Source organism: Magallana gigas, chromosome 8, assembly GCF_963853765.1.
Source record: "Magallana gigas chromosome 8, xbMagGiga1.1, whole genome shotgun sequence".
Taxonomy (NCBI): Eukaryota; Metazoa; Mollusca; class Bivalvia; order Ostreida; family Ostreidae; genus Magallana; species Magallana gigas.
In genome coordinates this window covers 15286076-15312561 of record NC_088860.1, presented here as the reverse complement: position 1 = coordinate 15312561, position 26486 = coordinate 15286076, and the positions used below count along the sequence as shown (strand labels likewise).

The window sequence follows — 26486 nt, the reverse complement described above, 5'->3', positions numbered from 1 at the left end:
AGATCTTTTTATTTTATATGTCATTCCTAAAATTTTTATAAAAATCCATCAAGACATCTCTGAGAAATTCACGAGAGAAAAAGGGGAAAAAAATAATAATAACTAGACTCTTGTTGCTATAGCAACAAAAAGGTCTTCCGTTCCTCATGTATAAATCTGTACAAAAGATCCATTTCTCTTGTAAACAGAAAATGGATATAATTCATACTGTAAAGGAAATCCCAAGAAATAAACAAAACAAAAAGACAAAACGTCATTTTTTTAGTACTTTCTGTGACGACCGGAAGTTACGCCGGATCATACAAAACATAGTAAACATATCTTCATACATTGCCTTGTCTTTCCTCAAAGTTTGGATGTTCAAGTTTTTGTTAGTTATAATATCTCGTTGAGAAAAGATTTTTGTCTCGGGACCGGAAACGAACGAACGGAAGTGATTAAGAAATTGAAAATACGTATTTAAGTACATTTACCTATGATACGTTATTGTTCATCACTTTGAGTAAAATGTTAAAAAAATTCTTATGTTAAAACAAAACAAAAAACCTTTTATTGCTTGAACACTTCGAGTGAAAACCGGAAGTGACGTACGACCAAATGGAACCCGTTAAACACATGTTCATTCAAATGTCCATTATCCATACAAGTTTTGTGTCTTGATCTCTCACTGTTTCTGGGATCTTGGGGGTAGTTTGTTTTAAAAGAAGGCTACTTGAGATATTTGAGATGTCTCACCGGAAGTATAACTTTTTTTGGTTTTTTAAACATGTGTGGATGACCTCCTGTATTTTTGTAACTAAAATGTTACTTCCATGCTAAATAACCAACATATTTTTTAAAAAATCAGAATTTGGTGTACTTCCTGTTACGACCGGAAGTTACGCCGGATAAAACAAAATAGTTTTAACACGTGTCCATACACAGGCCTATAATCCTACAAAGTTTGGTTGTTGAAGTCGTTACCGTTTTTGAGATCTCTTCGATATAAGGTTTTTTCGTCTCGGGACAGGAAACGGACAAACGGAAGTGCTTAATGAAATTTAAATTTTTTATATCTTGTTTGCTTTCCTATTTTACATTATTATTCATCAAAGTAGCTAAAACTATCAAGTAAAAACAGTTTAACGGATAAACAGTTTGATTTGTTTGAACTCTTCCGCTGTGGACCGGAAGTGACGGAAGACAAAATGAAACTGTTTAAACACATCTTCAATCAAATGTCTATGATAAGTGAAAGTTTTGTGTCTTGATCACGTACAGTACCTGAGAACTTGCGGGTACAAAATATGTTTTAAAAAAGCTTCCTGAGATAATCGAGATATCTCACCGGAAGTAGAACTTTTTTGCTTATTTAACATTGCATAGATGACATATGTTAGGATCTATACTAATATGTTTATTCTATGGAAAATAAATTAAATACGTAAAAACAAAAATTTTTGAAGAGCTTCCGGTGACGACCGGAAGTTACGACGAACAAAACAAAAGTGTTTAAACACATCTACAACTATAGGTCTATCATCCCTCAAAGTTATGATGTTCAAATCTTTATCGTTTCTGAGATCTCGATGTGACAAGCTTTTTGTCGCGGGACAGGAAACGGACGACAGGAAGTCGATTTTGAAAAAATGAAAAAAACGCCTCGAGATACGTTCATTTACTATCACTCCTGAAAACTTGAAGTAAATCGATCCAGCCATCTCTGAGATATCTTGTGGACAAAAAATGGGAAAAAAATAATAATAAAAAACATTACAATCTCTATAAGGTCTTCCGTTGGAAACGGAAGACCTTAATAAGAAAGAAAGAAAAAACCTAACAATCACTATAAGGTCTTCCGTTGGAAACGGAAGACCTTAATAAAAAGAAACATTACAATCACTATAAGGTCTTCCGTTGGAAACGGAAGACCTTAAATATGATTGAGGAAATAACTAAAACAATAGATTTGTATGATAATATATCCTTACTTTTATCATGACTAGACGTATTTCTAAATGATTAATACATATATTTACTAGGTCCTTATTAAATGCGATTCTATAGATTTTTTTTACAGAAAAAAAAAGACGCGTAATAAAATTTATCTCATGGAGCTGAGTTTCTCTAATTGTCTCTCAGAGAGAGAGAGAGAGAGAGAGAGAGAGAGAGAGAGAGAGAGAGAGAGAGAGAGAGAGAGAGACATAAGGTTGGAGATATATAAACAAATTCTTGAATTATTTTATGTTTTTTTTTTTTAAATCATTGTAACATCATTTTAACAACATATTTGGTATATATTCAATAAATAAGGTTTAGTTATAAATATATCATAACGATCTGTGCTGTAATAAAACTTCGGTAAAATACGTGTTTTTTGTTTGGTTTAAAAATTATTTTTATTTTGTTATCTGAATAGAAAAACGTATTAGATTAAGAAAAATCTCAATACGGAAAAAAATCAACACCATTACACAAGGATAGAATAAAATAACGTAATGATAACGCGGAAATATTTACTTACATATCCCTAGCTGAAGTCAACGCTCGCTCACGTTAGGATAAGACGAGAAGTCTCTCTCTCTCTCTCTCTCTCTCAGGTAAAACGTGCAGTTCATATACAGTGTGGGTAGTAGTAGCTTATCGGGGGATAAGTCAATACTGTGGAGGGGTACACATCACAACAGCATTTATTAACCTGTATCAGACAGTACAAGGTTCTTGTGCCGTATGAATTTTATATTACCCCCAATTCACAATCACGCCCTTCGAATACGTGTGCTCTTTTATTTACTTCCTTGCGTTAGGGGGTGTGTGTTTTGTAACGAAGATATTTTCGATATGTGGAACGGAATATTTCATTAAGGATGAATTCTAAATTATAGAATTTAAATGACTTTCCTTTTTTTTACAAGGAGCTAATGAGTCGTCAAAATGACAACAACCAAGGTAAAATACTACTGATTATTTTATGTCAGATAGGCTTAGCAATGTTTTTATTAATGATCATACATTCATAATGTAATTAATCGATAACATATGTACATTCTATTTTTCTAAATAAACTACAAATTAGTGAGTGAAAATGTCGAACCACAGGTTAACATAAAAAAAAAATCCCTGTCATAGTATTGATTTTCAATATAAGTGTGTCCAGTTGAACAAAAACAACCGCATGTCACCCGATAAGAGTTAATCAGTATAACATGGCGGTTTATATATTGTTTGCAAAACATGCACCCGATAGGATTGTATATCAAATGTTATGTTCACCTACCTTAACCTCAGCCTATTTGTCAACAGGCAACAACTTTAACAATAGCAGCAGCAACAGAAATAACGAACGCAGCCGCAACATCGAGCACACCCTTGCCACAGACAACGCAGCATGTTTCGTCGGCGACCAATAACACAGCACATGTACACAGTGGCGACCTGCCGGAAGACGATCTGGAGATTATCATAATCGTCATTTGTCTCATTGCCCTCATCGCTCTCATCATACTGATTTATGTAACTTTCAAAAAATTCAGGTGAGTGATTTGTTTGAACACAGCTTTTGAGTCATATTTACAAGCATGTAGATGTATTTAACTGCTTATGCGGGCAGCTGGTGGTATATACATGTATTTATGATTTCTATATTATAGCTTTGCAAAAAAAATTAAAAATTTGGGTTGATAAATCTGTACACTCTTTATTAAAACTATCACTATTTCATTCTTTAACCAACATTCTATAAAAGTTTATATGCATGTATAATTTTATTATAAAAAGCACAGAACTCTTGCAACAGTACAACAATTTGCTTTAATACTATGAACAGTAATAGATTCAAGCAAAACGTGACACCCTAAAAGGACATATTAGTTAAGTAGAAGTATAAACAAAATCAATACGAGAAAATCTGATATCTGGTACACAATGTGACACTGAGTTTACAGAACATAGCTTTTACAACATATCTGTTTATAGTTACATGTAGGCTACCTGATTGCATTCGTATTCAATTATTAGGTACATCTACATGTGTAATGATTTAGCGTTTTATTTTGTGATTTTCAATAGAAACTCCAAGTTATGTGTACGATTAACACAATTTACCCGTGTAAGAACAACGTCCAGCAGCCATCATCCACTAGATCCAGATGACGTGGAGGAGGATCTTCCGCCGCCAAGAACTGAGCGGGAGCTGTTTTCTATCGGTGACCATGACGACATCGACACGCGCCTGGGGGGTGCCGCTCCCAGCGACGATTACTTTTTCGACGAAATTTATGAAAAGTCTGCATTTGTGGACGAAACCACACATTCTTCAATAAAAGACTTGAAACTTGAATCAGAGAGAGACAATGTGCCGGACTTGTTATTTAGGTCACCTCGATAAAGAACCATACGTTTAGGATTTATAAAAATGCCAAAATTGTACAAAAATTACACATTCTTCAATATGTATACATGTATGTAACTTTGATATTTCAAATATACAATACTTTTTTACGCAACCATGTGGTTTCATGTTGTATTTTTTTTGTTAGTTCTTTTTTTGAAATTCTCTCGCGAGATAAGGTTGTGTTCGAGTCATATGCGCAGGTTTGGGATTCGAGCCTTAACTTCACCAAAATTAAGTCGAAAATAATTTATTACCAATTGTTTCATCACTAGGTTTTCGATATTTGCGATTCTTTTCAAAAGATTTTAAAATCATGAGTCCTGTTAATCACAGTTTTTGCTGAGAGAGGACTGGTTTGCTCTTCTGATTTTGGTCTCGGTGACGTGTCTCAAACCCATTCAACATAAACTACAAAGCTGTATACCGCAGACTCTGTATAGAGAACTGGAGACTGGAAATGTCGTTATGGGTCTCATAGCTATTATGACCACAGAAATCATTTATAGCATAAATGTCAGATAACAATATTTCAAGAAAGGAAAGGAAAGAATTGTGTTTGTTCAGAACGCAATTTTCCTATTATATAATATCATATGTGAACATGTACACACAGTACTTGCAAATCCGTTTATCTATGAAGTATGAATATCTTAATTTGCTAATAGAATTTTTGTTCATCAAGAAAAAGGTCATTAAGGAAACAATCCAATTAGGTCGTAAGTTTATATATTCGGTATTTAACAAAGCATTTCCAAAATCAGTAAACTATTTGTCAGATTTACAAAGATAAAGTTTAAATACATATAAAATCAAATGGACATATATGAAAAGAAACCAAAATCAAAAAGCCCTGACGGAAACAAACCCAAAAAGAACAGGGGTGAATTAACAAGAATGATCGCAGAGTTGTAACGGGTCTGGGTAAAATTCTAGAGTGTGGGATAAGAGAATCGAACATAAGAACTTCAATCACGAAGAATTGAGCTACTTGGCCAACTTCGTGATCGAATCTTTCTGAGTATCGCATGATGCTATATTTTGGTTTTGTTTGTTTTTTTTTTTGTTTAGTTTTGTACATTTTATGTGGTGTTATCGTAAGAAATATTATGACACTCTAATAGGACAAGGTATATCATCTGCACAAGCACCTGACTTTATATATTAAATATATGTATATATACATATATTCCTAATAAAACACACCTTGTGTATTATTGGGTAGAGGTTATATATTTTTTAAAATGAGAAAAATATACAACGACAGATGTATGTGAACTAAATCTAAAGCCTCTTGGAGTGATAGAGTTATCGAACTTTACTTTACGAACTTCATTGAATTATATTGACAATGTATATCTTTAATATAGATAAGTACATCTACAATAGTCATTGAACGATTGATGATTTTTTTCCCTTCTAAATATGGGCGCACTGGATAATTCTATGTACAGCTCAAGGTTGTGTGCCACTTTTTTCTGTGTACTACCTTTTGATTAATGAAAACAGGAAAATTAACCAGAAGAACACCTAGGACAAGTCATTTTTTTTTTTAATTTGTCGTGTAATAATTTATCACGTATTCAATAACCAATTCAAATACTATTTAACGTGCACTTTGTTTATTCCTACCTTCTCTATTTGAACATAAAATCCTATCATTTTTCTCCGAAAAATTCTTCATTTTAATATGTTATCTCTCTTTTTTTGGCAGGAATTAAAGAAATTATAAACATCTTACTTTGCTTTTTTTTTCTATACATGACCGATATTTTGATTAAAGTTGGTTTGAAAAATGAAAATACTGAATCGTACGTTTGCTCATTTGCTTCAATTGTCGCAGTGACGTATCTTTATTCATTATTTACTCCAATAAAATCCATCAGACCTAAGTGTGTGTTTGTTTGTCTGAATTCTTATAATCTACAGTATATCGGTTTCTAATCAAATTCACACCCCTTAGACCTAAATCTTTGTTCATTTGTTAGGAATGTTTTATCATCTCGGTTTCTATTCCAATTCACACCCACCAGACCATGCAATCCGCCCCGTGTGTTTTCACTGCGACATGTGCGACATCAGGCGTGTCCAAGCGTTCTGCCCGGTTAGAAAAACCATGTAAACTTCCTTTCCCTGTCCGCGAGTCGCTACCTTATCAGAATATCCTTTCTCTTCCACCTGTCCTAATCACCTACCTGTCCGATCGAAACTGGGAACCCAGTCGCTATTGTGTTGATTTTAACATGTTATGAACTTGTTTCGTCAATTGCTTATTTTTAAATGTCTGTCGTTCATTCAGAAGGAATTTGGGTCGATACGCGCCTTATTCTATTGAATTACAGGAAAAACGCTGCGTATAGTTCCAACTCAAAGAACTTGGGTGTATTCAATTCAAAGATGGCCGACCAGTATAAGTTTTAATTAGTAAAATTAACTTCATATTATTATGTAAATACGGATGATAATTGGATTCGGTGAAGTAGCTCAGTGATAGGATATCTTTTGTGTGTCTACACCGATGTTGTCCACGCTTCCTTAAGTTTACCTAAGGATACCTTTTTTCGGGTAATTTAAGACTAGTTACCCGTACACTGGGTTACCCAGACGGGTCTACACGCCCTGCAGAGTGAGAAATTCCACAGCGTATGTTGTTTAATTGTTTCCCCATGGATTAACCTATTCCTAATGGCTACAGCAGTGAATGGGACGAAGGTTTGTATTGTTTATGTTGACAAATTATAGATTTTCTCACCAACTCTTAATACATTTATATCACTTCAGGTGACATTACCAAGGAAGTCCGTTTATGGGACGTATTTGATCTTTAATTTAAATTTTTCTGCTGCTTTCCGTGATTTCTTAGTAGTAGATTGTCGTCTGCAATTTATAGAACGTGAACTCTGTCATCACAAGTTGATTAAGCGCTTTATGCATGGGTTTTCTATATCGCAGTTTAAATGTCATGAAATTTAATTCAACACATCAAACACCGGGCGCAAGTAGGGAAATCACCTGGTTTCTGATGTGCAAACAATAGTTTTAATTACCAAAGCTAAACGTAAACATGGTCCCAGATATAATATCATTGACCGCTTGCATTCACTATAAAAATAGCATTAAGATCAAAATTAAACACAAAAATCATTTGTTTACTTCTACAAAAAAGTAAGAGAGTTGGTTTGCCAACTAACTTTTGCCCTTGGTCAAAGAATCTAGACAATTCAGACATTTTGCTTTGCTCTGCTATGGTAGATGGTGACATTCAATGCGATTCTGATAGAAGACATGGTTTCTTAGTTGAGATTAACGCTTTATGTTAGATTTTCCGGTTGGGACATTTTTCAGTATCACCGCACCGCGTATCAACGTAGAAGAATTTGATTTACTGCACTTTCACAAGAAAAACGGACAGCTTTTTCAGACTTTGTGCATTGATCATCGATATTGGAGTGTGTACGTGCTAATCGGGGGAAAAGATATTGCATTTTAAAGCTCCATATTGTCCTTTAAAAGTGTTTAGAAAACATGCGATAATTGCATTGAAAATGATTATATTGCACAAATCACAAGGGCTAGAAATCCAACCGGGGGTATAATTTTGAAAAATGTCTCCATTATACAACGTTCCCAAAAAGTGTTTGTCCTTTCTTTGTTAGGTAGACAATGTGGGTATACTTAAGTAAATCTAAATGCGGGATGACAGTTGTATATATACAATGTTCAGTAGGGTAACAAAATACTTAAGCCTCTTTGTTGTGTCATGAGCTCCCTTAAGGTATTAAACGCGGAAACAACTTGTGACACATAGTGGTTTTGACTAATTCCTTCTTAAAATTCTTTAATCGTTTACCTTAAAATGGTAATTACGGAAGTTATACAGCACTATACTGAAATGACCTATCCCCTTTGGAGGGAATGAAATTGTTTATTTTAGCACGAGTCTTTGAGGCTTTTCAATCCTCTCTACATGTACATGTAAGAAATATTTTCTATGCAAGACCCATACTGTATGTACCCCGGTTTTTGAATCCATTTCGTTCAACCATCTGTTCAGCATTTTGCCAAATTTACAATTTTTAACCGGACATTAATCAATATTCAAGCACCAATGCATCCAAAAAGCACGCAAAGGTTCACTGCATTTTAAAATTGCCACAGACACACCTTTAAAATGTCATAATATGTTGCAAAACGAGTCATTTTTTAATCAGATAGGAAATCCATAAAGTATTCATGCATCGCTGAATATGTGAAATGTCTGTAACCCAAACTTCCACTAGTCTTTGCCGTGAATTATGCTGAAAACGTAACTTATATCATTTAAAAAACATATACACCTTTTTGATCTGAACTATTCAAAGTTTTTATTTTTTTCCCTCTTCAACCGGAATAAGAATCGTTTGTTCTAAGCGAAATTTTATAACTTCTTCCCACTGTTCGCATTTCGTTTATGATTGCGTTAAATCATTTGCGGTTGCATGACAATTTTCAATGAATTTAAGCTATGAACTTTTACACTTGAAAATTGCCAATCTGGATATTTACTCAGAAACCGAACACCCGCTTCGTATCTTATCTCTGTGATTGCCAAGTAAATGGGAAAGTGGACAATGTTATCCTTAACCCGAACGGCTACTTTCGTAAGAGGTCTCGCATAAACGCTATTTACATTGAGATAACAACTAACATAAAATGTAACCTTAAATTACAGTACATGTATTTAATTGCTTCTATATAAATAATGACGATCTAATTTTGGGTTGTCTTTTTTCTTTGGTAAATGCGACATTGATGCGAAAATATTACAAACTCAAAAGTACTTGAATTCGATAGAGAAGTTAAAAGCCAAGTTTGAAAGGTCCACTCGAGAAAGAGCAAACAAGCTGGTAAGAGATTTCTTAGACTACATGTTTTTACGATTCTAGCATGAGATGTCTACAATTAAAGGTTTTAACATCATTCTAAACCCGATTTGTCTGTAATTGCTTCTCTTGTTAACGCAATAACACAATGGTCCTTTAAATTAAGCATTCAGACAACAAATAGAATTTCATTTTTCCTTCAATACAAAGCAGAGAGAAAAAGGGAAAAAACCTGGCTCGCAGTGGGGAATTTCTGGAATGTTTGTCTTGCTAGCAGTGTATTTGATTTGAGCCAATTTATATGAAGTATAGGACAAACTTGTTCCCAGTATATCACATGATTGCAGATTGTAGCAATATGTATCAAATTCTTTATAACCTGAATGTATGGGTCATCAGAACTTTTGAAATTTTAATTATTCGCATTTGTATGGACGTTGAAATCAAGATTTAAAAAAGATTGAGATATAATCAGTCTGAGTTGGATTCATTTAAATATATCTGTATTAATATGTTTATGTTTAACTGTGTCATTCGTAACATTTTCGTATTGTTTACTTATTGTTGAGGAGAGGAGGCACCAGAATCATAAAATCATTAAAATATACTATTATAATGCTAGATAAAGTCGGGATGAATTGACAAAACGCACAATAGTACGCTGACACGACTATCAAGGCTTATATACTGGTTATTGAAGACACACATGTCGCAACCTGCTACTAGAATAAGGCCACCGAGAAAGGCCGGAACGAAAAAAGCATGACAAAAAAGCATTAGTTTATTAGAAAACACGTTGATATGGATTAGGTGTGACCTTATGTTTATACATGTAAGGATCTATATATGTAATGACATTAACGTGTACGTGTTCACTTAACAGACAATGACAGTCATACAGGTCTACATTGGTGGCCGTCTGTGTTGTCCATGTAATTGATCTTTGGTGTTTTCTATAATTGTTTTGTTACAATGGCTAGTGTACGTCTATATTGAAAGATATCTTTGGTCACGGTGATAAAGAAAATGAAAGTAAGCATAAAGATTAATTTATAACAGCAATAGGTGGTGTCTCGAGATTCTTTCGACTGGATTTCTTACGAAAGTGAGAACAGAACCACTCGGAAATAGAGTAGACTATATTGATCAACATTTATGATGTGTTAAACTGTTTTTCATCTTCAAATTGTTATCATTGAGTGTTTTACATATTTCATTTAAGCGACCACATGCATAAATAAACACTGCAGCTTGAGTAAAACCCCTTACCCCATCAATCATAATGCTTCGGAATGGAATTTCTATGATTGATCGTATTTTTTGAAAATTTCGTTTGAAAAGGATCAAAGGCTATATAAAACCCGTGTTTTGACTAACATTAAGATATGTCATAAAAGAATTTATCTCAGAATATAAACCTTGACTGCATGGTTTTGAAATGCATGCATGGCTTTTATATGTATTTTGAGTAAAGGGATCTTGTTTAATATTACTTTATGTTTGTATTTGTGATCGGTTTGATACGTAATGTGTTTGTTATTCTATTTGTCCCAGGCTGGTAAGCACGTCAGTCAGATAGCGGTGGGTGGACCCGCCCCCTCCCGGAAGGAATCTGTTCCCTCCCGAAAGGAGTCCATCCCCTCAGCGTCCGCCTTCGGGGGCGACGAAAGACACTTCAACCTAGCGGTCATCAACGGGGAGAGCACTGAGGTCAAGAGGCCAGTTAATGGCGGGAATATTGAGGATGAACTGGGGCCCGAATTCGGAAAGGCGACCCTCTCAAAATCCGCTCCTGTTGCAGACATAGTGGTACATCACTGTTTAATTACCCTTCTGGATTTTGATATGAATAGAAGACTATACTTAATATTTATGTATCCTGGCCCCACCGTCACCAACATTTTCAAATCACTCAACTCATTCCTCAACTCAAATCCTTTAATAGAAAGGTGCATAAATTTGAGGCCAGTAGTCAGATGTTCTCTTAGGGAAGTTGGTAACAGCGAGGCCAGCTTACATGTAAATGATTACGTACCAATCCTGTTTACATCATAAATGACCTCATTTGCATTAACATCAAACTTCACTTATTTCTCGTTTGTAATTAATCATATCTCTTCAGAGGGAACGTCTGACAAGTGAGGTACAGCCCCCGGATTTGAACGAACTCACCAATGGCAACGGCCACCATGAAGCTAGTTCTCCATCCAGTGATTCTACGACATCGGACGAGAAGTCTTCCCACAGTTCTTCTCTTGAGTTCCCAGAGCCCCACGGCGCTGTCACCAGTTGGACCCTCTTTGCGCAGTCGTTCTTTCAGTTTAAAGGCGCTCATACCTATTTATGTTCAGCTCTTCAGCAGCCGCTTCTTCCCAAAAAAGACAAGGCAGATGTTTTGGTAGGACCATCACCATTTATTACACGTACATGATTTCTAAAAAAAAAAAAAAACAAACAAAATTCATTTTATTTTTGCAACCCCCCCCCCCCCCAATAAAAAAGGAGGAGGCTGATGTTTTTGTTATTTCATCAACATTTTCGTATAACTTGCATGTATATGTATACATTCTTTTAAAAATGGTGTATAGTTATGCTTCTTTATTTCCATAATATTTGCTATTAATTCGTAGGCTTCCTTGGCGGCCTGGGTTTCCATCTTGAGGATCATGGGAGATCTCCCGGAATCAGATCATGGGGAAACACTTGATGTTGCTGGGGTGAGCATAAATTGTTCTACTTTATTCATTTCAAAGTGTAATGAGCAAAAATAAATTTTGCGAAAAAGGACAATGAAGTTTGATGTATTTATTTTAATACTTGAAAGTCAACATAAGGTTAGGTATGAAAGGAAAAGGTGCATCTTGTAGAATTAATGACTTGTACATAGCTGCTTAGCATTGCCTTTGATTGCTATCTGTTGAAGACATCTTTATATATTTGACAGAGTGCGCCACCAATTATAAGTCAAGTGAAACAGAGTTTTCACAAAAAGTACACAAAGCGAGATGTGGACGAGGCTTACAAAAAATACTCAGAACTGGTAGGTTTTTTGTGTAACTAGGCAACTTTAATAAAATGTTTAAAGGAATGTTTCAATAGCATTTATACAAATAACAAGACAAAAATATCAAAAAGCTTTTCTGCATTATAAATCAGAAACTATTTTTCCATATCTATTTGAAGAAGTAAACAAGCTTATTAAAATATTATCCGAACATTAAATAAGCTATACACACTTCACGTTTGTGAAGACATTTGAATACAATTAGGGTTAAAAGACTACATATTTTCATGGACAATTAGGCTCAAGTTTCAAGGCTAAAGCTGAAACGACAAAATACTTATATGACTCTGCAAATAATCTTACCATAAAAGCATGTACGGGTACTAGAAAAAATGCACTTTTAGTAGTTTCAAAGCAAAATTTTTGACTTATGTTTTCAGTTTAAGGACCCATCTCATTCTGATGTCAAAAACATTCCCTTCTTGTCTGATAAAATTAGCACGGTCCTGGAGAAAGTCCAATATGTCTGCGCTCTTGGAATCTACAAACCGGAACTCAGGTAGCGATAGAAACGGAGTAATGCAAAACCGTGAACGATATCTTTAACAAATCATTTTTACAATTAAGAATTCCAGTATAATTTTTTTTCAACACAGTCAAGGTTCAAGTTTTGAGAAAAATTGTGAAAATCAAAATTGAGTGTTCATACCAGTTTGGGTATTGAAACCAGGACTGAATGACGGTTTATTGAGTATTTTTTTTGTTTCGCCAGGGACGAGATATTTTGCCAGGTCTGCAAACAGTTGACGAATAACCCATCCCGTAACAGTTCAGTACGAGGGTGGGTGCTACTTCATTTGTTGGCGGGTTGTTTTGCCCCGACAGAAAGAGTAAGTATTTTGTATGCGAGCCCCGTTTTGATAAAATAATCGTCAAATATTTAATGAGGATACAAAACTAAATGTATATAATACGATAACTTTACATAACATGCGGCAAATATGAGAAATGTGATTTAAAATTTTATGACTTTTAAATATATCACTAAAGTATTTTTTAAGCATTCAATGCTCATACCGGTATTTATATTCATTTTGATGTTTTTCTGTATGAAATATTTTTGTATTATCGCTTTAAATCCATTGTCAGGCAAGTAGCATCGTTTTTCAAAGTGGGGGGGCCAGACTCATCCAAAAAATCTTGACAAGCAAAAAAAAAAAGAAAAAAAAAAAGGGAAATTTAACCTTTTCCAAAATCTTCAAAATCCTAATCCGTGGGGGGGGGGGGGGGGGGGGGGGGGGGGGGGGGGGCGGTAACTTCAATTTCATTCCTCATTTCCTTACTTTCGTATCAAGTTTTTACATACTCCATGATAATTCAATTTTTTATAGGTAAATTTTGAAAAATTTGTTGCTGCGAGAAAAAGTGGGGGGGGGGGGGGGGGGGGCAGCCCCCCCCCCCCTGGCCCCCCCTGATGCTACGTGCCTGATTGTAAGATGGAACAGTCGTAAAACATGTCATTTAGTGCGCTTCTTCGGCTAAATACTTAGTGCCAAACACTTTGCAAAAACACTTTTTCAGATAGAGATGATTTAACCATGTTAACGATTAACTTTTCAAGTATACATATCAAAATTGGTTTGGTAAGTTTTAAAGTTTTATTAAACCTAACAGTAATACAACTGTTCGTGAATACGGACGCCTTTACTTGTGCCCATAAGCGATGATCAGATTTGACGTGTGTTATTAAACATTGAACATTGCAAATTTCCAATGCAAACACGTACAAGGGGAAATATACACCGAATGTAAATAATTTCTTAAAGCGATATAAAAATACACTGTGATCCATATTAAAACAAAATGAGGGTGTTATTATTTTCTTTGCAAATCACAAAATTACACTTAAATTAAAATATTAAAATAATAAATAAAAAATTAAAATAGTTGAAAGGGATAATTTCCAAGATAATTTCATTGACACATTATCATCTTTCACTCAGAAAAATTCACAGGAACGAAAACTGATTCCTTACGGAGATTTATAATGGGGAATGTTTACATCTTTTCTCCATTCGGAATGCACTCGGAATACATCGCGCAATTTTTCAACGTTATCATCCGGGCTTGCTGCAATACAAAATCCCCGTAGACATCACATTTTTTAGCATTGTTATGAAAGCTGATAAGCTAACAGGGGCGTTTCGCCTGAGAAATCTTGGAAATTTTTCATACTTTTGAATGAACATCATTTGAACCCTGAAGTATTGATAAATATCAAACAATTAAGCGAAATGTGAATCCAGAATATCTTGGGACAGAGTATATAAAACAAAATATGATAGTTACCTACCAATAGATATCTATTAATAATGCTAATTTCATTAAACTCATACAAGATGACATGAATCAAAAGAACCACCATGTTAAATGCTTTTGCTAAGTTATTGATCAAGACCTCTGTTTACTTGCAGTTTTTCTCGTGTTTCCTCCATTTTCTCCAAGAGTCCTCTCCAATTTTCTCCTGCAGGGTCGAACGTCTAGTTCGGCGCACTGCTATTGTAGGGACGAGGGGCTATCCTCCCAGCTGGCTGGAGTTCCAGGTAAAACAGCCACAATGAAGGTTGTTTCTGTAAATACAAGTATCACACACTTATCCACTGAATTTAACAAGACATCTTATTATTTCTTCGATAAAAATATCACACTAGCTTATCCACTGAATTCAATAACATATATTTTAATTTGTAAAAAAAAGTTCTTTAATAAATCTTCAAACACACTATTGTGGTTTCATAAATTTTTGTAGAATATCAACTCAATAATCCAGAATATTGTTTCTTACGCTGTATGCAAGTCTCATATTTATAGTATCTCATATTTATAGAGACGACGTTGTCTAATTCTTTCAATATTTTGTTTCATTAGGCGTCAAAGAATTGCAAACCCATCTTGATACCGATGTCGATGATGAACGGACAACGTATGATAGTGGAGGCTGACTCGGCTTCCACCGTCCAGGAACTCGTCCATCAGATTTGTCATAAGGCTGGACTGCAGGACTCCTCTGGCTTTTCTATATACATTACTCTCATGCAACGTGTAAGAAATTTTTTCTCTCTGCAGAGATTTGCAAGAGGCAACATCAATTGGGACAGAATTTCAAAACATGAATTTAGCATCACGAACTAAGAAGACAACAATCTTAGCCGAGATTATTGCTATACATAATATGAATAGCTACTAAATTATATCTTGCAAATGATGGTGCCCGTGTCGAAAAAGAAAAGATAACTTTAATTATTAAGGAATTAAATATTATATACAAGATTTTAAAGTGATGGTTTTGGTAATTTGTGGAATGCTTCTCCTAGATTTCATGTCTCGGGAATGGTACACATCGTGTAATGGACGCCGTTGCAGAATGTGAACAGCACACGAAGCAAAGCGGCATGCGTGAAAGTAGTTCCTCCTGGCGACTTTACTTCCGGAAGGAGTACTTTTTACCCTGGCACAATCCCAAAGACGATCCAGTAGCCACAGACCTCATTTATCAACAGATCATGCGCGGGGTGTCTGTTGGGGAGTACAAGAGTAAAACGGTGCATCTCCAACTGACCTCTACTTCACAATTTGAATTATAGTCTTGTCTGAATAAAAATATATGAAAAAGATTTTTTTAAAAATCAATTTAAATTTAAAATAATCAAAACTCTTTACTTATTAATGAATTTGTCCTGTTGTTTTAACCTTGTTTCTTTTGTAAATTTAAGGACGACGATTTGGCAAAATTAGCCGCACAACGTTATTTCATCGAAAACCCAGGCACAGTGGAAAGTACAAAATTACAGACATTTTTGACGGGTTGGCTTCCTGAAACAAACAAGAAAACTATAGACCTGACATATTGGACGACAAAAGTTATGAATGTGCTTCAAAATGATATACCAAAGGACCGCAATAAAGTGCGAGACCTTAAATGTGATGTTGTGAATTTCGCAAAGGATAAGTGGCATGCAGTGTTTTCTCGATTTTACGATGCTCACAAAATACAGAACGCCTCAATAACCTGGCAGAACGTTATTTTGGGACTGAACAATAAAGGTCTGGAAATCATGGACGAGATGGAGGATGTTAAAAGTTCCATTTCGTTCATTGAAATCACTGATGTCTCCAAGGGAAGGTAAAGTACTCATTGGAAAAGTTTCAAACTTATATAGTGTAATCTGCAATGTACAGTAAAGCTAAGTAATTTAGATCAGGATTATAATAGAAATCAGGAGACGGTGTTTTCAAGAAGTAACCCATCAACTTCAACAAAAATTTTAACTGGTTTTTTTTCTATTCATGTAGTAGTACTGAAAAGAAGTTTTACTAGTAAAGAAAACCAAACCGATTAAGATTTGTCATTTAATTGAAAAATGAGAAAACACGGAGCTGTTTAAATTGTCTCAAGATGGTTAAGACCATAAACCCTACATAATGGACAATTTAGTTTTTGTGGTATTGAAAAAAGTGGGGGGGGGGGGGTGTCAAAATTGTCAAAGAAAATTCCTTTTACAAGTAAGTTTCTAAAAATGGACATGATCATTAATTCCTTTGATATTCATAACATATTTACTAGTTTTCGTGTCATGAAAAAAGTAAAATTTAGGAAATTATAAAGACTATATTTCTCACTTTGTTATCTACTTACAGACACACGGTCACTATCAGTACTCTACGGTCTGAGGACTTTGTAGTCAGTTCTAATCACGCCGATGACCTGTTTTCGCTGCTGACCAAGTTCATGGATGGTTTGCGACGGAAGTCAAAGTATGGCATCGCTGTCCAGGATTCCACGCAAATTGGTAAGAATCTTCTTTGATAAGTTCAAAATTTGCAATTTGATAAGTACTGTATAGTCAGTTTTTTTGGCGGGTCTCAAATTTCTGTTTTACAGTACTGTAGTCTGTTATGAAAATATTAGGATTTTGTGTTCCTTAAGTATATTTTTGTTGCAATTTGGCATGTACTATTGTCATGTTGTGAAATTTTGTATTAACTGGGTGGCAGTAACTACAAAATTTACAACATGATAACTTTGTCATTTTGTAAATTTGTATTTTGTCATGTTGTAAATTTAGTATTTACTGCCACCCTGTAAATTTAAAATTTACAACATGACACTATTTTCGCCGAAGAAAAACGAGTCGCCCTGATCAATGGAGTTTGCATGTTGATAGGAATTTATTTAATAAATAGATTATTATACGAATTGATTTTTTCCATTCATTTTTGAATAAAAACATTTCCCATAAATGCGAGGGTTTATTATGTCATGTAGCCTTATTTCTGGTCCTCTTTTGAAGACACAAAACTGATATCGGCGGATTAATTTGTGTTCACAAGACAGTAAATCTTTACTTGTATTTTACCTTCTAAATGAATCATACTCTGTAACAAGAATAGAATGTATTGTACAAAATATCACAGAATAAATGGACTGTATCAAACAAATCGGTGTCCATTGTCACTTCTATAAAAGAGAGAGATTCGCGCTTAGTTTTAAATTGACCAGATAAGTGTACCTTGTCATAACAGCATCTCATTAGCCCGAAGACAATTTCCAATGTAATTATCATCTTTTTAGTCGGTCACAAAAGAATCTCTTATTAAGTCGTCAAAATACTGTAAGTACATGTACATAACAACTATCCGGAATTTTTCAAATTTACCACCCGTGGTAAAATGTAAGGATATAAACATTTTTAACAACAGGGTCCCTTAAAGCGTGTCCATTAAAGCTGCAATTTTCTAAAATGTTTATTGCATATGTTGTTATTTACTACTTTTAATGACCGACAAAATTAAGGTTTACACATTTCTTTCATACATAGTTTTTGTGGGAAAGCTATTTAGGGGCTCTTTACATGAACCCTATAATTGTTGTCCTGTACAAAAATTGGGTTTGCTACATCTTCTAGCATTTCATAGTAAAAATATCATGATATATTTAACGATTTATATTTCAACCTAATAACCAGGGATCAGGGTACGCAAAGAGATACCATACTGCCATATTTAGAAATAAATTTTAAAAGAAGAAGCTCATATTGCTCTTTAACATTGAAACAGTTGTACATTGATGCCAAGCTGTAATTGGGTGCCTGGATGTCTGTATACTAGTATCTAGATCTGATTCATTTTTGTGTATACATGTATAAAATTTTATTGGTTTCAAGAGGGTGCAATCGGAGTTGGCCTTACCAAAGGAGATCTGGTTGAACTGGAACAACCTTATGAACAGTTCATGTATGAAGATGTTTATAGCGCCACCTGTGTAAGAACAGGGAAACTTAAAATGATGCCAAGGGACTTAATTTACGTCATTCCGACAGTAGATGAGCCAGCTCATGATACATTAGTAGGTTTTGACTTAATCAGCAAAATTAAATGACTGGAGGAAATTTTTAGCCGTAAAATGACATCATTTAACTGAAGTAATTTCTTATTTCTAGGGCATGTTAACTGTTCAGTTACGCAAAGATCCCAGTGTTTTCCCAACCCAGCAAATTGTTCATCGAGAGCACACGTTGCAAATGTACGCCAAACTTCACTTCAGGTACCGTGACACTATTCACCGATTTACATCTACAATAAAACGTTTAATACAGGAAAACCAACTATCGTGAATTCCATCTAATATGATAAAATAAAGTTGTTTCACTGGCTAGCATCAAGCTAATTTCCCATAAAAAGCAATTTTCAACTTTGAAAAATTTTGCTAATGACTTTCTTAATTCTTTGTTTGTTTAAATTATATTTCTGTTTTTGAATTCATATCCTTTATTTGGTAATTGCAGACAGGGTAGCGACAATGCTGTTAGTAAATTTTTGTCCAAAGCTTCATTCAAATCCTCAAAGAAGGACAAGGCACAAACAAACTGGCAATATCAAAAAGAATCAATCAAAAAGCCGCTGCTGAAGAGAACACATCTCAGGGAGGAACTTAGAAGAGCCAGTTGCAGAAGTTTTCTTGATATCCTTTGATACTTGCATTTACATTGAATAAAAACCCCAATTAAATAACCTAAACCACAAGTCTCTGACTATCCCTCAATTTGAAATATCTCAATATGCACTACGAGGAGATTAATGAGCATTAACTTCTACAAATTATTATCAAAAGAGTAATTGTAAACTATACCCGAAATTCATACGCAACTTAATTATGAGTTTGTTTGATATAACACCACTTATTGTGAAAGATTTCTTTTTATACACTAGTTACGGTATAGACGTTTATTTGAATATCCTTAACAATCTCACCTATTCAGCAGTACATGGGGGATTCTCCGTTACCTGACCAGATGTCTGAAATGGAATTATCTAATGAAAACGTTATTGAGCCAGGAATGAGAAGCGTATGATTGCTCTGTCTCTCTCTCTCTCTCTCTCTCTCTCTCTCTCTCTCAAATATTTTGATTTAATAAAACAAAATACATTGCAATATCTATAGAACAGTTATCTGTTAATTTGACTCATACCATCATTTGCAGAGACACATGCGAGATGAAATATATTGTCAGATAATCAAACAGCTAACAAATAATCCAAACAAGTAAGTAAATTGATTAATTTGATAAAGAATATTAAATTCTTACTACTTGATAACCATTTTTTATGCGTCATTTCTGAACCATCATTTAGGTCGAGTGAAGATAGAGGATGGAGACTCCTCTACCTCGTCTGCACATGCGCAGTGCCAAGTACAGAACTCTATGATGAGTGTGAGCAATTCATGAGAGGCAGTAAACACCCGTTATCTCAGAAATGTCTGGCAAGGCTTCACCTCACCAAATCGTAAGCTAAGTTGTTACCATCTTGCTTTTTATGAATCAAGAAAATGATACACCTACTTTTTATAAAAAATCTATATTTTAAAATGTGGATTTGGTTTCTTTGTTTAGCGAGGGGGCAAGACAGTATCCGCCACATCCGATGGAGCATGCAGCAATGGAGAGCAAGAAACACACAATAAACATTACTATAGGTTTTCCCTTCCAGCATCAGCAGGTACCATTTCCATAGAAAATGTCAATTCCTCGTGTTTCGATTGATGATACTTTACATTATGCCTTTTTAGGAAGTTAAATGATCATGATATGTTTTTATCATAAAAAACGATTACATCTTTTAACTATACAGACACCTCCCGTATGTATTGGTATTTCGTAGAGTTTTAGCGTGATTGTTACTTTGATGTGAATGATTTTTTTAACAAGCGAGATGTGTGCTTATGTGAAATTGAAGATAATTTTACAGAGTAACTTTTGTTTCGGAAGATGTTGTACTGAAATTTACTATACATCTTATCTTTTTTCATTTAACTTTATTACAATATCAATGCATCTAAACTAACTATTTTAGAGTATGAAATATCACCAAATTCAGAATATGAAGAAAATGTATTATATCTGATACAATAATCAAATGAACCCAAATCCACTTTATATTTGAAAATCATTTTTACAAAACGTAAAAAACTATCTACATTGTATTATTTTTTTCAAAGAAAGACGAAGATTCTAATAATAAAATAATTTAATTCTGGTTGTAACGCGTTTTCTGATTGGCTAAAAAAATTATTTTATATTGTATAAAGAATGTTGCCTACGTCATAGTAAGACTAACGTCAATAATGTATTAATCCGCCTGACGTTACGTTTGAATTGTGTACAATTTGATATCAATTTGATGGTCAAATGACCGTTTTTATCTACAATCAATAGCAAAAATAATTAAATTATAAGCATTGAATGTAATATTTGTTAGTTTTATACGATATAAAATGGTTTGGGGCAGTTTACGCTTTTTTATAAACCGCTTCGCGGTTTATAAAGCGTAAACTGCCCCAAACCATTTTATATCGTATAAAACTAACAAATATTACATTCATTCCTTAAATAAATGATACGAAAAGTGAAAAAGAACTGCATTTTATTCATTATACAAACTCGAATTTTATTACCAATGATTGTCTTTATCTCAGGACTTTGAAGTGGACGTCAGCTGCCGTGTAGTAGAAATCAAACGGGTCATCATGGATGCGTTCGATTTGGAAGGCATCGACGAATACGGGCTGTGTTTTGGATTGAAAGATCGAGGTTCTTCCCTTTTTAAGCCTAGTGTGTGCTCATGTTTTTACTTTCTTCCTAGATTAGCTTCAAAATACCAGTTATGTTTGAAATTCTGCAATTCATTAAGAAAACAAAAATATTTTACGTAGCGTACATTTGAGGGGGTTGGATGGGGTAAAAATTTTAGGTGACATGGTATGTTTTGATATCACGAGATATTTTAGAAATATACAAACTACATGTACTTCTACTAGTGTTTTAGAGTATTGTTTTTCTAATACTGAAACACTCAAGTAACTGGACTTTTGAGAATTAGCATTATCTGCAAGATGTATTGTTACAACCATTAAGGTTGCTATAATGCCGTCAGTAGTGTTTACATAATTTCTTTTATTTTTTATGCTAACGGTTTTTGTTGATATACTTATTGTTGACTTTTGTTGACAGACCAAAGCACAGGAACTTCCTCAAAAACAAAACCGTTTTGTATGTAGATTAGTCACCTCTCTGAATGTACATGTACAGTTCACTGTATAGTCTTGTCGTCAATCTGCACTTAAATTAAAAAAGAGGAAACTTAACACTGTGCACAGTCAACTGGTGATAGGGTGCAAAAGATTAATAAACAGATAATAAAGACATGCTCAATAAAATGGAATGTCAGTATATTTCCATTCAAATTCCAAAAAAAAATGTTTGTTGGGTTTTTTGACAGTTACAGTAAAATGAAAATTTATAAAAGTGGGCTAGATCGACATGCTAGCATGATTAAATTCCAGCTTTGCTGCAGACCATCTTTAAATTTCTGGAGAGCTTCATTCTATCAGTAACAAACTTGCTGTGGTTTTTGCAAGCTCGTTGAAAACAGGTAGCTTCAGCTTTGGTTGCATTGCTTGCTTATGTAACTTTAAAATTTTTTAAATCTAAATTTAAAAAAAAAGTCAAGATAATATAGAATCTTGATTTGATGAACTTTTTTAAAATCTGTTTTAAATTTCTGTTTCTTTGTGTACCTTTAGCTTTCCTTAAAAGATTGACATAGATTTTGAAACAAAGTGTACATTTTAGAATTAACAACCACCATATGCATATATGTATAGAATTAAATAAAAACCAAAACCCTGTATACCCGTTAACATGTAGTAACAAATCGCCCGTAATACTAATCAAATATTGTCTTGTAAAATATTGTGCGTTTTACAGCTTAGTTCATCTGAGTATTAAGAATTTCTATAGTAAGAGTTTACATCTCTAATTCACAGTGATAAGTGCTCCAGATGGCGAGTTTTTCTTGGACTCTCTCACAAATGTAGAGCTTTTCTGGGCAAAGCAGATGAGGTCGCAGCGATCAAGTGGTAAGGTGCTTGACAAAACAGTCGATATATCCCAAACTTTATGCATCACATTCTATAAGATAGACGTCAAAAACACAATCTGATTTTATTCTTAGTTACATTACGTTTTAGTATAACGATTTTTTTCACAGTGACGGAATCCAACAAAGGGTCCCCCGATTTCTCGGCTCCCACCACCGTCCACGTGTTCTTCCTGAAGAAGCTCTGGGTGAACTCCGAACCCGGCAAAAATAAGAACGCGGATTCCATGTTCCATTTTCCACAGGTAAATTTATTAGATCTCATACGATAAAATTGTCTCTATACAATACATTAACACTGGATAAAAAATTCAAAAGAAAGAATCGTTAATCTGCAGGAAAATAATGTGTTGAAAGATTAAGAAAAATGTCAATCGCAACTTCTCGGGCCTTTCCGGCAGACTCGGAAAGTTTTTCCGAGCTGTGTCGAAAGGCCCGTTGAGCTGCGACTGAGACAAATGTTTGACTGACGTTTGCAGGAGGTTCCTAACTACCTCCGAGGCTACCACAACTGTTCGGACAAGGACGCCGGGCACCTGGCCGCTTACATCTACAGGGCGCAGTTTGGAGACGACATGTCGGCCCTCTCAGATTTTGAGTGAGTCTCTATATACATGTATAATGCCTTATAATTGCATTGACAGTTTCCGCTACATTAGTCAATCATTTTAATTGTGTGTATTTTTATTACATTAAATATTTCTTCATGCATATATAACGCGTTCATTTCAGATCCAACATGAAAGCTCTTATTCCTCATCCAGTCTTAGAGAAGAAACCTCCAAATGAATGGAAACAGGTGAATAGACTAGTTGCTAAGCATATGAGCATCACATGTTGTCTTTCAATGCTTTGGATAGAAATTTCTTCATTTAATTCCAAACTATGATTACCAAATGCATAACTGATATACGTATTGTGTTTTTCATACGTAAAGCTGGTTAAGGAGGAAATCAATAGAACAAAGGGAACTAACTCTGATAAAGCAAAATTAGCTTTCCTGAAAATCATTCACCAGTGGCCAACCTATGGATCGGTCTTCTTCACAGTAAAGGTATCTGTCCGAAACTTCAAAAAGTCCAAAATGTTGCCCATTTTCTTCTAAAGTTTTCTGATATAAACCATGGAGATCGTTTTCAATAGTTTTTCCACTTTCTGTTTATTTAACAGCAAAGATCAATGAAAAATTACCCCAAGCACGTACTGTTCGCTGTCAACGTCCACGGGATCATGTTCTTAGAGGTCACGTCCAAGGTACGATTTAGCAGTGCCTTCTTGGTTGTGGCCATGTATAGGCTAAATTAATCTTCCAGAGAAGAAGAGCTTTGTATATGAAGATATAGGAAATAATCAAATAATCCTGAAGCCAAATATATGGAATTTTTCTTTACAAAAAATAGTTTATTAATAGCAAACAGGTCATAATTTTAAAATCTTAAGGTAATTCTGATGGGTAATTTCTTGACCACCAAGCCTCATATAGAACCATATTAACAGGAGCCTGGACTTTGTGTAGTTGTGTCAAACAGCAATGTGACGTAGGCCTGTCTATTTCATTGCTGACCACTCTTTAAAATGAACAAGATTTGTCTGCTCAATGCCTTTGAGCAAAGCTTAAGACTACGCAATCTGTGTTTATTTCACTTAAAACCAGCGTCATTTTTAACTTGTTTTGACGCAAGAAAATTAAGACTCTACATCCTACCGAATGTCCAGTGTCTTGTTAAAATGGTTCTATTTCTATCTTGATTGCAGCATTTATTCACTGCATCATGACGCTTGAGGGTGGGAAATTGGAAAAATAAGTATAGCCTACCTGCAGATGACATTTTTTTTTATTTCTTCATTCCAGAACGTAATAGCCAAGTACGAGTATAGCCAGATCCCTAACTGGGCCTATGATGAGCAGTCCTTTACCCTTGTCGTAGGAGACGGTCCCAATGCAACCAAGATTTACATGGAAACTAATCTGGTTTGTATCTATTTCCAGAGACATAAATAACAGAGATTGGCAACTCCGCCATTAGCGTGTTTGTTGATGATAAATGTTACGGGACCAGCTTTACTTAGAGAACTACTTATTAATGAACTGAGATAATGATCTTAAACTAAAAGTATTAATACTCAGTATTGTTTTTATGAAAAAAAGGCATAGGTTTTAGACATTTTTGAAACAAAAAAATGAAAAATAAGATTCATATATATATCATGTTGTAAATTTACAACATGACATATAGAAAATATATTGGCCAGCTAAAAAACATCGGCGAAATCTCGGACGACGGGTAGCCAAGTGCCTCCTTAAACTCCTCTTTTAATATTGTTTATAAGACATAAACTCATGAAAATTTGATATTTTTAATGTTTTGGTAATCGGTTTTAGCTGTTTATATTTCGATATAATTGTTTATTAGAAAGATTTACTGATTTAAACTTGGCTGGGGATACTTTACAATATGGACCGCGAGATTTCGCGAGATTTCGATCTGTTGCCAATCTCTGTTATTTATGTCTCTGCTATTTCAAATGATTTTATTAATTTTCAAACTTTAGTTGACTTGTTATTTTTTTCTCTTGTTTCTTGGTTTATCTTAAATTGGTTATTAGATAATGTACAAATAAATTCATTTGAACAGTGAACTGTCAAAAGGTATACTAGTAAATGGTATTAATTATAAAACTTTTCGAAGTTCGGGTTTACTCTTATCACTCAGGACTATACCGGTATATATATATCAATCCAATTTTCTAAAGCTGTTTCCTTGTACGATATCTGTTTTCAGAGTGGGTAATTGGTGTCTTTATGTTTTAGGGACACAATATGGACGACATCATCATGTCCTATGTAGCCTGGATGATGAATACACACATACAGAAGAGGCCGTCATATGCAGGAGTGACTGTAGGCGAATCTCTGTGTTAATTGAGTCATGCGGAATAGACATCCTTATATAAACGCAGAACTGTACACAATGAAAATGGAAATTTTGTATTATGTTGAGGAAAAACTAATAAAGAGGGTTAAATTCTTATTCAAAGATGATTTTTTTTTTATTATTAATTTTATTGAGAACTTATACATTGAATAAATAATTAAGTGGACCGATATTATTTTCTTTTTTAAGATATCTAGAAAATTATACATAAAAGATAGATTTTTGTATATTAAGGAAAATGGTGGGTCTGCTCATGATATATTTCTTTAATGGCGCGCCGGTTTTTCTCTTTAAGTTCTGTACATTAATATGATTATAGTATGTATATATATGTTTTTATATATGTTATAAATTTATAATGGATACAATATGCGCATATACACGCATAACTGACACCGGTTCACGGAACCAAATAAATCAAAGCTTTTCGTATTGTGGATGGTATATATTGTGTGTTCATGTTTTATATATAATTTGTGATGTGGTTTTTTTGTATCATAAATATATTTACGTCTTTACATACACGTGTGGTCTCTGAAATGCCATATGTTGTGATGTTATCATTATACTTTTAATTAATAAAAAATAAATTATATTTGATTTTCCTTGGTTATTTTAAAACATTCTTATACTTTATTTCAGGGTACAAAATCAGTTAAGAATCAAATTTGCTCAAAGTTAATTTGAAATCACATTTTTATTCGATCAAACATATACATGTATGTTAGATATAACTAAACTTTCGACATTTCTCCACCTTTATCCTGTCTTCATGGAAAACTTACTTATAAACTTATCTTCCCATTCATGATAAAAAT

General features: G+C 34.2%; 2 protein-coding genes across 5 annotated transcripts; both read left to right on the top strand.

The window, feature by feature from the left end:
• Window positions 1-2582: 2582 nt before the first annotated feature.
• On the top strand, window positions 2583-4484 carry LOC105331156 (uncharacterized). The gene is made up of 3 exons (XM_011433241.4): window positions 2583-2928; window positions 3283-3512; window positions 4048-4484. Exons 1-3 carry the CDS (start codon window positions 2914-2916, stop codon window positions 4364-4366), a joined length of 564 nt encoding a protein of 187 aa, XP_011431543.3. The 5' UTR covers window positions 2583-2913; the 3' UTR covers window positions 4367-4484.
• A 2015-nt stretch (window positions 4485-6499) lies between these two features.
• On the top strand, window positions 6500-26263 carry LOC105331154 (myosin-VIIa). 4 transcript variants are annotated; one of them, XM_034472769.2, is made up of 29 exons: window positions 6500-7081; window positions 10786-11040; window positions 11354-11629; window positions 11862-11948; window positions 12176-12271; window positions 12676-12794; window positions 13008-13125; window positions 14710-14838; window positions 15164-15337; window positions 15610-15837; window positions 16009-16418; window positions 16934-17085; window positions 18460-18641; window positions 18736-18839; window positions 19081-19256; window positions 19547-19641; window positions 19777-19838; window positions 19928-20080; window positions 20188-20293; window positions 21270-21384; window positions 21805-21843; window positions 22620-22712; window positions 22844-22977; window positions 23212-23330; window positions 23465-23531; window positions 23670-23786; window positions 23903-23986; window positions 24585-24704; window positions 25545-26263. In XM_034472769.2, the coding sequence occupies exons 1-29, from the start codon at window positions 7055-7057 to the stop codon at window positions 25653-25655; spliced, it is 3948 nt and encodes a 1315-aa protein (XP_034328660.2). In that variant the 5' UTR covers window positions 6500-7054; the 3' UTR covers window positions 25656-26263. The 4 variants fall into 4 exon arrangements, with proteins under 4 accessions (XP_034328660.2, XP_034328658.2, XP_065925891.1 ...); XM_034472767.2 differs by having other exon boundaries at window positions 21270-21405; XM_066069819.1 differs by lacking the exon at window positions 21805-21843 and having other exon boundaries at window positions 21270-21405.
• Window positions 26264-26486: the final 223 nt, after the last annotated feature.